This window comes from Tetrao urogallus, assembly GCF_951394365.1.
Source record: "Tetrao urogallus genome assembly, chromosome: Z".
NCBI classification, from domain to species: domain Eukaryota; kingdom Metazoa; phylum Chordata; class Aves; order Galliformes; family Phasianidae; genus Tetrao; species Tetrao urogallus.
Genome location: NC_136816.1, coordinates 41,504,260 through 41,516,068, shown reverse-complemented (window position 1 = coordinate 41,516,068; position 11,809 = coordinate 41,504,260). Strand labels below are relative to the sequence as shown.

Sequence of the window (11,809 nt, the reverse complement as noted above, 5' to 3'; positions counted from 1 at the left end):
TTCCAACACGTGTGCTAAATCAGATCACAGAAATGACATTTTAAAAATAATGTTAAAATATAAGTGGGTGAAAAATTCACACAGTAGTTTCGCATTTTAAAATTCGAAAGTTCTCTCCTTAAAGTTAACTGAACAGCTACTTCAGTGCAGATAACGTTAATTAAGTGTTAAGCTGGATATCTTATTCACAGATGCTTTTTGTTTTTCCAGTTCCAACTAATAAAAACTTCAAAATGCCTTCTTTGTATCAGCTTTTCCTCATTGACCTTTTTTAAAAAAAACAAATGAGACACCCTTCTAACTTCTAAAGCCTGAGACTGAAGTTCTGAATGGAACTCTAGTTCTGTTTTCTACTGTGCTGTATATCATGCATGTGAGGAGAGAAATTGATTGCTTTTCCTTTTTGTCTTTCAGTTGCATCAGTCAGTGGTGCAAATAAAAGGGACTGTTTGCTGTTTTTAGAAGCACATTAAACTCCTTTTAGGAGCTTAAAATAAACTGTATTGTAATGAGGATGAAAGGATGTGGTGTGAATAATTATGGATTTATTGAGTGGGAAAGTTTTCTGTAATGCAATAAAATTTGCACTGGTTTAGAGACTGTTTTGAACTGTTGAAAAATGGCATCCATTTACTGTGCTTTGATTAACAAGTGTTTCTCTGTAATGTTTTTGTAAATTTGAAAAATGTTGCTTGAGTTTAAAAGGGCACTCTATGTATTCTGAATTTTGTATAGATATCCTAGATTAAGAAACAATTTTTAATGTGTTTTGCAAAATAAAGTAAGTACAAATCCCTCATGAAGTCTCAATTATTCAACTGTTTGGCAAAATTTAATCTTAAATGGAAATTCAGCCTATAGTTTTGCAAAATCAGAGACTTTCAGTTGCCTTTTGGGACTTTTTTTCATAGCATCTCAATGAATGCTTAATGGGGGGAAAGAACTAGAACAGTTGAAGCAGGACAGAGAGAGGAAAAAAAAAAAAACACCCAGATTTGTAGAACCATGGAATCATTAGAGTTGGAAGGGACCCTTAAAGGTCATCTTGTCCAAATGTCCTGCAACGAACAGGGACACCTACAGCTTCATCCATCTGGACCTTTAAGTGTCTCCAGGGATGGGACATCCACAGCCTCTCTGGCCAACCTGTTCTAGTGCCTCACCACTGCTACTCTTGAAAGCAAAAAACAAACAAACAAAAACAAAATCACTCAAACAGCTCCATGTATCTCCTGTCCTGAGGACTCCACAGCTGGATGCAGTACTCCGGAGAGGCCTCACCAGTGAAAATTAGAGCGACACCACCTCCTTGGACCTGCTGCCCGTGCATCTTCTGATGCAGCCTGGGATACAGTTGGCTTTCTGGCCTGTGAGGGCACATTGCTGACTCATGTCCAGCTTCCCATCCACCAGTACCCCCAGGTTCTTTTTGGCAAGGCTTGTGCTCTAATGTTATGTTCTCCAGCTTGTACTGATAGCAGGCATTGCAGTGATCCGATCGCAAGATCTTGCACTTGGCTTTGCTGAACCTCATGAGGGTCTCCTGGGCCCGCTGCTCAAGCTTGTCTAGGTCCCTATGGGTGGTATCCCATCCCTTGGGTATGTTGACCATACCACACAACTTGATGTCACCCACAAACTTGCTGAGGGTGCACTCGATCCCACTATAATTGAGGAGGTATTAAGCATGTTTGTCTCAGTGCTGGCTCCTGAGTGAAACACTCATCACTGATCTCCATCTGGAACTTCAGCCATTGACCACTGTGGGTGCCACTGTCTTGGGCAGTTTTGTTTCTAAGAGAAGATGGCTCTGAGGGATCATAAACAAACCATGTATCACGAGACTAGCATAGCTAGAGAAAAAAAAAAAAATGGAAAACAGGCTGAAGGAGGCAGAAGCTGTGTTTACAGGGAAGACACGGACCATGGCTTCGTAATCACAGAGTTACTGCTCTCTGCTCACCAGGAAAAGCATCATTAATCAGGTACATGAGAACAGGTTCATGGCTGCAGGTTACTAAACACTTGCTGTGAGGTCTGTTTCTTTCACTGATGCTGCTGAGTTACGCTTTCAGCGATGCAGCCTTGCAGATCACAAGAGACGCTGGCGAGTCTCCTACCTCCTATTTTCATGCTTAGGTTCTAAATAATAAATAAATTTGACACTGAGACGAAATTTGAACAGTAGATATTGCCAGTTACTGGCAAGCGCTTCAGGCCTTTCTGATTGAATATCTTTGAAACGCCTTCCCTTATGGTCACCAGTTCGTTAATCTACTAGTAAAAATAGCAGAACCAAACGCCTAAACAAACGAGAATGCGTTAACAAAAAGGCAGCTTGTGGAGATCATCAGGTGTTGGGAATTGCAGGAATAGTTTGTCTTTCAGATGCTTCTTTTATAACCTTGTTAGAACGAAGACTTTGGGTTGCTTTTTGTTTGTTCATTCACAGGTTCTCTGCCATCTTCAATAATGTCTTTTGCTACAAATTTTACACCCGCAGAGGAATAACCTCATGTACCAGCATGGGCTGGAGAGCAGCTTGGCAGAAACAACCTAGGGTTCCTAGGGGATGCCAGCATCACCATGACTGAGGAGCATGCTTTTACATGAAAGAGCAATCCTAACACGGGCAGAGGTAGACAGCAGTGATCTTTCTGTGCGACTCAGTGCTTGTGAGAAAGGCTGAAATCTGGGACTGTTCAGCCTAGAGGGGATTCAGAAGGCTGGAGGAGGAAGATCTCATTTGGTGGTAACTGTTGAAGCAGAAGGAGGAAGACATTGCTACAGTTCCCTGTGGCGGTCTGCTGGAGTGATTTCACAGACAGCTAAGCTCCTGTGAGCCACTCTCTCACCTCCCCTCCTTGAAAGCGCAGGGAGGAGAAAATAAGATGAAAAAAGGCTGATGGGTTGAGATAAGAGTAGTTTCATAAATAGAACAGAAGCAGAGGGAGAGAATTCTTCTTCTCTACTTCACATCAAGCAAGGTTCAACCACGTCTTGGGAAGCAAGGCCTCATTACACACAGGAGAGAGACATGCTTTTCAGCATTCTCTTCCTTTCCCAGTTTTTACTGCTTAGTGCGATGTAGCTTGCCTACCCTGTGACCAACTTGCCTCTTGCTCACTTTCAACCTCCCAACCGAGGAGAGCATCAAGAGCCAGCCTTGTTGCTGTGCCAGAACCACTCAGCAACAGCCAACACACTGACGCAGTACCAGCACTGCTCTAAGTTGCAAGAGTCGAATACCACCATGCAGCAGTTACTGTGGGAGAAATGACCTCAGTTCCATGGTTGTGGAGATCCAGGTAGCAGTAGATGAAGTTGTACCCAAAGTCCATTACTTTCCTGAAAAGTCAGGTACCTATTTCACAGCTGAGCTTTAAGTTTTCTGAACAACTTCAGCCTTGTGGAGCAGCCATCCCACCAACACTGCAAGCAGGCTACTGTTGCCAAAAAGCACTTAATGTTTTGTCACCTGTTTTGTATCAGACTTTGACCTGACCTGAAGATGGCAGCTGCAGCTGCTGACTATGCAAAACCTTACTGCAAAACCTATTGTGGCGGAGTGGTGTACTGCTAACAGACAGACAGATTAAACACTACCTTATTAGCTGCCTCTGAGTTGGAAATGATTATGCTTCAATTCCTAATTCAAACCAGACTTCAACGAAGGTTAATTTGATCCTTCCATGTCCATTAATCTACTGCCAGCAAATCACCTGTTCAGCAGCTCTGATTTCTACAGTGGTGGTAAAGCTTTATGAGTTCAAGCTTTTGTACTTGAAAGAGAAGCACAAATGTGAAGAAAATACTGAAGTAGATACTGACTATTTGAGGGCACCTAAAAATTTCCTTGCTGCATCCTATTCCAACACCAATTAATTCATATGCAGTCACAGCAGAATTCCTGTAAGACTGAGTGATCTCCACAAAATATAACCTAAATACATTCTAAATACATGCAGACTACTAGGACTAAGTTAAAGAGTGAAATTATTAAATCAAACATTTCGGCAGATGGCTTACTCATTCTCTGTACCAGTACTGATTTAAAGAACAAAATGGTGAAATACGTGCATTTAACTCTCACAAGAATCACCAAAGGCAGTAGAGATTACCATATACTCAAAAGCAAACGGCTTCCTCCCTCACCTGGAAACACTATCTAATGCTTAAGACTGGGATAAAAACTAACCACTGTGAAACACAAGATCAGGTTTTGTTCTAGCAGGTGAATCTTGCTTCTAAAGATCCATATGTATGCACAAGGTAAACTGGAGCTTTTCACAAAAAGCATTACAAGTTCTTAAGAACAGACTGATCTTCCGTATAGGTCTGAGTGCTGCAGTTAGTCTAGACTACCATTTATTTTAAGACATAGCCAGGAATTATATTCACTGGAAGTCTCACAGTAAAATTTAACCACAAAAGGGTTTTATTTTCAGTATCATGTACATCTTTACTTCTGACTTGACTCAGATTTAGATGTAGAAGCTCTCAATGAAGAAAGCCGGCGTCTCTTAGCAATCTGCTCCTGGCGTTTTTCCTTGGCCTCCTGAAAAACAAAAACAAAAAGCGAAAAACAAAAAGCGTCAAGAGATGTGCAGTGTTGTGTTAGGCATTATCAAGCACACAAAGAAAATCCAGCAATAAACTCCTCCCAGACCAGAAGAATTCTGTAAGTACCAAATCTGTGCAGACCCATGTGTCTCCAGCCCGTACAGATCAGTGTCCAAAGTAACAGTGGAAATATTAATGAAGAATTCAGGGCACACAAGAGCTCTGTCTACCTTCTATCACAGTCTGGAACTCACAAAACACTCACTACTGTGCTAAATATCCTAAGAGTATTACTTCACTGTTGCTTTATGTTCAAACACAAGCTCTGGATTCTAACGGAGCAGCCTAGTCAGACTCCAATTAATATGAACTAAAATTCATACTGCAAAAACATATAACTGTCACGGGCTATAACTGCCCATTATTTTCTTCAAAATTAGCTCTCAGAAACAGATCAGACTCAACTCGACTGCTTTCCCAGTTGGCAGAACTGGGAGAAGTGAATAGCAACTTCCACAAAGTTGTTTGCTAGAAACATTCACACTTGCATTCAGCTACCAGTCAAAGTTATCTACAGTACATTTTTAAGCTTATAAAACGCCATGATTCTCAGGTATGAGGTAACAGCCATGTTATGAGGGGACACGCACCTTCATCCTCTTTGCCAAGAGCTTAGCATAATCTGCTGCCTCCTCCTTGTTCTTCTGAGTGCGCTGCTTCTTCAGGGCAATACGTCTGCGCTTGTGTTGCAGAACTCGAGGAGTCACAAGTCGCTGGATCTTAGGAGCCTTGGTCCTGGGTTTCTTGCCTTAAAATGAGTTATTAATCAGTAGTGTGACAAGCTGTCTTCCAGAGAGGATGTAAGCCCCTCTAGCCACTGTAAAACAGCACACTCCATTTACTCTAACACTATCACTAACAGTCTAGTCTAGGTGACCCAATCATTGTCACACATAGCATTAAAAGAATACAATCTTAACACTGATCTGTTATTCGCAGGGAAACACTAAGTATCACATCTCTAAATTCCTGCAGTTTTGCGAATATACCTTGTGTCTCAAAATACCTGTCAGAAAACATTTTTCCTACACCTAAAACATTTTAATAATTGGGAAAGTTATCATCTCAATTCCAGAGCAAGCTTTCAGAATTCTACTACAAACAATACACACTGCAGGGCAAACAAAGGCAATGACAGAGCCTTTATTTGAGGAATATGTGCAATAGGAAAATATATCCAAGAGAAATTAATTCACCCCTCCCAGTAACAGTTTGGAGAAAAGGATGAGCTGAGGAATGTGACCCTCCCCCTTACACTGCAGCAGAGAGGAGTGGGGGAGGAAGGGGGATCCACACAGACTGGATGGCAGGGGAAGTATCACAGAGACAGAAGGGATGGCTCTACCCCGCCCCCCAGGCACTCACATAGCTCACACATTGGTTCAGGCTCTGACCTTGCAATTCCACTACACATACAATCTGTAACATTTCACTACTCGATCCAGCTTAACTACAGTAGACACAAGAACTGTCTTATGTCGACAAGAGTCGCAGTCTTTAATAAGACACTGCAGTTCCAATGATGCAGAAAATAAAATTTCACTTTTCAGTCTTTTTCCTAAGAAGCTTCCATACTGCCATCTTTGTTGTTTTAAAAATCCTTCTGTTTTTGTTTCCTGATCAAATGCAACAGAAACATATTACATGCTCTAAAAACAGATGTGTAGGAAGCAGAACACCACTCTCTCAAGAGAACATAATTTTGTAGCTTGTTCTAAGCACTGGGGAAAAGTCTAACAGTACCGTCTATACAATCCTGCTCTTCTCCTCCACTTAATGTACAAGTTTCAAGGACATTATACCTCAAATTAGTCCCTGGTTTATTAAAATTGCTTTCAGATTATTAGAACAAATAGTAATGACACTACAGTCTGTAAAATATTTAAACTCAAACTGCGCCACAGCAGACTGAGAGAAAAGTGGTGGGATGGAAATGAAGGGAAAAGGGAAATGCCTATTTCTTATCCATAAATTAACAGCTGACAGAACTTTAATACTATGACAGTAAACCCCTTGCTATACTACTATACATCATTCACTTCATGAAACTCAGTATCTGCTGAAAATGACATGCAATCACAGTGCTGTAAAACCTGAGTTCTTACCCTCTTTATTCAGAGGTTTCCTCACAACATACTGGCGAACATCATCTTCCTTAGAGAGATTGAACAGCTTGCGGATCCTGCTAGCTCTCTTGGGACCAAGACGACGAGGCACAGTTGTGTCTGTCAGCCCTGGAATATCCTTTTCACCTTTGATAAAGCAAGTTTAGGTATGTTAAATAATCCTGCATCTACTAAACATCTCTTAAACTTGGTTGCTTTTTAATTTAAAATGCATTACAAAAGCAAGACGCTACAAGGGCTGCTGCAAAAGTAATGCCTCCTATTTTATTACATTTGCTCTTGTTCATTGCTGATGAAAATGCATAGCTAATGGTGGTGCCTATGTTCAAAAGTAGCACTCCGTAGCTGACAACTTGCTCTATCAAGTAATGTTATTTGATCCTTGGATCCGTTGTCACTTCCGTGGAAAGACACAGGAAGCATTACTTTCTGAGCAGCTTAGGTAAATAGATAATATCTGGGGTACACCTGCCAGTAGTATGACCTCTGTCTGCACTTTCTGACAATGCAATAATGTTGCTGTGATTGTGAAAATATTTCGGTTCCCAGTGATCAGTTTTAAAAGTTACAATACAATGTTCAGAAAGAACTTCAATGTTCAGTTAGACTGTTAAGACTGAGACAGTTTGCATTCCACAGAATTTTACAGCCACTAGCAAGCAGGTTCTTTCCAGGGGCCTACTTATATCCTAACTGCTTCATCTTACCCTTTTTCACAATGACCAAGTTCAGAACACTCAAGTTGGCATCAACAATGCAACCACGAACAGATTTGCGTTTTCTCTCTCCAGTTCTCCTGGGGCGGTAGCAAGAGTGGCCCTTGCTGAGCAGAAGGCGGACACGTCCATGAGTAAGGACACCTTGCTTCATAGGGAAGCCTTGTTTGTCATTGCCACCGCTGATCCGGACAACATAACCCTGCAGAAACAGAGAAATACACCTCTTAGTTGCTCACATCCCTATCAGTTCAATGAGAAGAGGTGGAGATGACAGCATCCTGTTCCTAACAAATGCTGTACCATCAGAAAAGTTACTGTAACTACAGACACTAAGTATTTCTTTAACAAACATCATTTCAACAGTTCAGGCTTTTTACTTAACAGAGATGTGAAATGTATCTTTACCTACCCCAAATAGTATTTATTGCCTCCTTAAAGATGTATCCAAGCAGCAAGTTCCTATTTATTACAAGTTAAACACATCAAACTAAGCCCCAACCCTTCCTACCAACCTTTTCTTCTCCTTCACACTGAACCTAACCAAAGTCTGCTAACATCACTAAATGCATATATGCATACAACAGAAGAGTTTCTATTAAAGAGTCAGTAAAAATAGCTTTTATTGCTTTCTTTGGGGAGACAGCAGCAACAAACATCAGCTTATTCAAGCTCAGCTGAACTGCCCATATTGACATTTGGCTACTCCAAACCTATTCGTTAAGCTCAACATGCCTTTTCTCATGTGCACTTAACAGCCTAAACACTTTCTGAACTTGTTCAGTACACAGTTAAGACTTCTGTGGTACAGTCTTCATTTGTCTTGAATGCTGGTAGGGTACCCAAATCAAGAACAGAAAACTAGTCTAACAGATGTGGACTTAAAAAAACAAAAAAAAAACAAAAAAAAAACCAACCTAGCCTACTCATTAAATTCAATATACATTTTAAGAGATGCTTTTAACATCCCTGCTATGTGCAACACAGAATACATTATCAACTGGAAAACTTATGCAACTTGACTGCACCTGACACATCTTTCTGACTCGTACCTTCCACTCCTCACCAAGAGAATCAGCTGCAACCTCCGTGGCCATTCTCTTCTCATAGAACGTTCTCAGCTTGCGCTCATCATCCACTTCAATAAGCTTCTGGCAGCCAGTGGCTGGGAAAGAGATGTTAAGCTGATAGTAGGAAAAAAAGAATAAATGATTTAGTTGAAAATTCTCATGTGACATCTCCTGAGAAAATTAGCATTGAACTGCTGGCTTCACACTGACATTTCAATTTCAGAAGATTACTAGCAGTACACTGTTACTACTGCACTTACAGAACCAGGCAGATCTGTGCGTGCCAAGAATGATACAAAACCCTCTCCCCGTACAACTATCTTCACCACAAGTAGAGCACTATGCCCTCTAAACTGACTGCCACCAAGCAAAGAATGGTACAGGTAACAGAAAACTGTACTCCCTTCCTCACATTTTTATTATCAAAGAAACAACACAGACAACCTGAAATAGCTGCGCTATGCCTTGGTCATCACCTGAGTTTCCCGAGGGCTACCTGCAGGGCCAGTAGCCCAGGGGACAGCTGCCTAGCACTTCCCCAGAGACGAGGCCACAGGAGCAGGCCCAGCTCCAGTACCTCCTCGCTAAAGCTCCGCTGCTGCCAGTAGGAACCTTCTACTCCTCACCTTACGGCGGGTAAGGAGTCCTATAACAGAGCGACTCGACCCATAACCCAGAGCCCACAACCCAGGAAGAAGCCCCAACATGGGGCACGGAGCCGCGCGGCCGCCATCTCGAACCACCCGCAATCCACGGCCATCCAGTCTATGCAACCGCCCCGATCCCGCCGACGCAGCCCATCGGGCCCCACCAGCAGACCCAGAGGCAGCGCCGGGCTCATTTGTGGCGCGGGAACCCAGCCGCCCCGCAGCACCGCCCAGGTCACCTCCACAGACTTACCTTCATCTTCACCGAGCTGCGCCGCCGCACAAAAAGGCCGCACTTCCGCCCGCAACCCGCACATACACTCGCCAAGCCTCGCGAGAGCGGTCCGCCGGCGCCGCGCCCGCCCCCACGTGATCGCGGCTGTCCAATGGCGAGAGAGGTCTCTCTCGCCAGAGGGCGTGGTGGGAGGCAGCTTCCGGCCCGTCAGTGCTCGGCGATGGTTGAGCCGCTTCCGGCTGTCGTGAGCGCAGGTTGGGGCTCGTTGAGCGACCGGCTGCAGAGCCGCGGTTTTGACCCAGAAAAAACTCCAGGCCGCCTACACCCCGTCACTGCCGCAGGTGCGGGCCGACGGGCAGCTACGTAACAGGACGATGTGAGGCAGCCCGGCCTCCAAAGCGGGCACGTAGCTGCATGGTCACTGCGGTTTGAGTAACCGTCCGTTGTAGAAACTGAGTGGATGGCTTTGATAATTGTTAGAAATGTACTTCTTTCCTTCCACTGCATGCTTTTGCTTTCCAAACTTCAGAGTTTCGGCTAATGTGACTGAATCCACCGTGCACAAGAGTTCAAATTTAGCAATCGTGCTATCTGCTTAGAGCAGGAAGAGAAGTCCAGGGCTGGTGCAACTGACAAACCACAGCCAGAGACTCCAGGAGTTGCAAGCAGCGTGCTTCTGGGAAAGGGATTGCTTAAAGGAACTGAGAATGCTGAAAAAGCTTAATGTCTTCAGGGAAGCAAAAACCTGCTCTGGAGAGAGCTTGCAGCATTTAAAAGTCGGTAACAGAGATTTTCCAAGTGACTCCTAATTCCAAAATGTGGGGCATGTCTGTTCTCAGGTATGGGCGTTACTCTCAAATGTTTAAAATGATTTTTTTTTTTTTTTTTTTTCCCAATAAAGACATGGGAATGACCCAACCAAAATCCTAGAGTGACAGCCTGCATCTTCAGGAGAATAATGCCAGCTGACTGAACAGTAAGACACAAAGCAACATGATTTTATCACTCAGGTATACTGATGAAATTTTTTAGCAATTTTCACTTTGTCGTTCAGAAAGCAGAGAGGAAAAGGGCACAGTTGTCTGGAGAAGCATTATACGCAGCCTTAACACTACACTTTTGTTGACACTGTTTGAAAACTAGAAGATTTGAAGAACTGAACTATTGACTATCTACATACTGTTAGCAACTGGCAGGACAATATGGCTAGTAGGCATGGGACTCTAAAAAAATTTTTAGTACTGCATTGATGGTTAAATCATGTGAGCAATTGGCTCCTTATGCTGCATGGGGAATCTAACAAGTGCCATGAGTGATCTTCAGAGGAAAATCCTGCCTTGCATCTATGTCATACAGTTGGTTTGTCCAAAGAAGGGCAACAAAGCTGGTGAAGGGTATGGAGCACAGTCTTTTGGGGGTAGCTGAGGGAATTGGGATTGTTTAATGTGAAGAAGAGAAGGCTCGGGGAGGCGTTACCACTCTCTACTATTGTCTGAAAGGAAGCTGTAGCAAGGTGAGGGTTGTCTTCCCAGGCATCTGGTGATAGGACAAGAGGAAATGGCCTCGAGTTGCACCAGAGGACGTTCAGGTTGGATATTAAGAAGAATTTCTTCTCTAAAGGAGTGGTGAGGTATTGGAACAGACTGCCCAGGGAAGCGGTGGAGTTACCGTCCCTGGAAGTGTTCAATTAAAGGGTAGATGTGGCAGTGAGGGAAATGGCCTAGTGGACATGGTGATGGGTTGATGGTTGGACTAGATGATGTTAGAGGTCTTATCCAGCCTTGATGATTCTATGATTGGGAATTATGTCATTTCTTTAGGAAAAGTATTCCATCCATTTTTACTTAAAATAAGAAAAAAATGCCTTTTTCATTAAAGACAAACAATGCAGTCACAGAGTGTCTTGAGTTGCTAGATCTGTCCTAGAACTGAACAGTTGATATGGCTGAAACAGGAAATACCATCATTGTGTGCAAATCGTCTTCTAGAGGCGAAGTCCAGGTATTACTGCACACAGATCAGCTTTCACTTAAGTGTGCTTCCTTTAAAAGGCAACCTGCCAAGGCCTGAGTAAGCCAGAAACCTTTGCTTCAGATGAAGTAGTTGAGTTCCAGAGGCTTGCTCTCCTTTGCCTGTCTGCTGCACTGTCTGTGACTATGGAGAAAGGCAGATGAACAGACGGACGGGTAGTGGGAAGTGTGTGTGGGTGCGTGTGGAATGCTGGGCCAGCTAATGTACCATCTCCAGCCTAAGAACCTGGAGGTGCCTGCAGGAACGTATCTAGAGTACCATGTCCCATTCTGAGCCGCTCAGTTCAAGGAAGGAAATTTCTTGAGCGTCCAGCTGAGGGCGACAAAGATGATTAGGAATCTGGAGCATTCGTTTTGCGTGG

The 11,809-nt window shown here is 43.3% G+C and overlaps 1 protein-coding gene across 1 annotated transcript; it reads right to left on the bottom strand.

The window, feature by feature from the left end:
* Window positions 1–4,376: 4,376 nt before the first annotated feature.
* Window positions 4,377–9,441, bottom strand: RPS6 (ribosomal protein S6; the record flags this gene model as incomplete). Its single annotated transcript, XM_079548104.1, has 6 exons — window positions 4,377–4,558; window positions 5,214–5,371; window positions 6,729–6,875; window positions 7,457–7,667; window positions 8,518–8,649; window positions 9,436–9,441. The coding sequence occupies 6 exons, from the start codon at window positions 9,439–9,441 to the stop codon at window positions 4,463–4,465; spliced, it is 750 nt and encodes a 249-aa protein (XP_079404230.1). The 3' UTR covers window positions 4,377–4,462.
* Window positions 9,442–11,809: the final 2,368 nt, after the last annotated feature.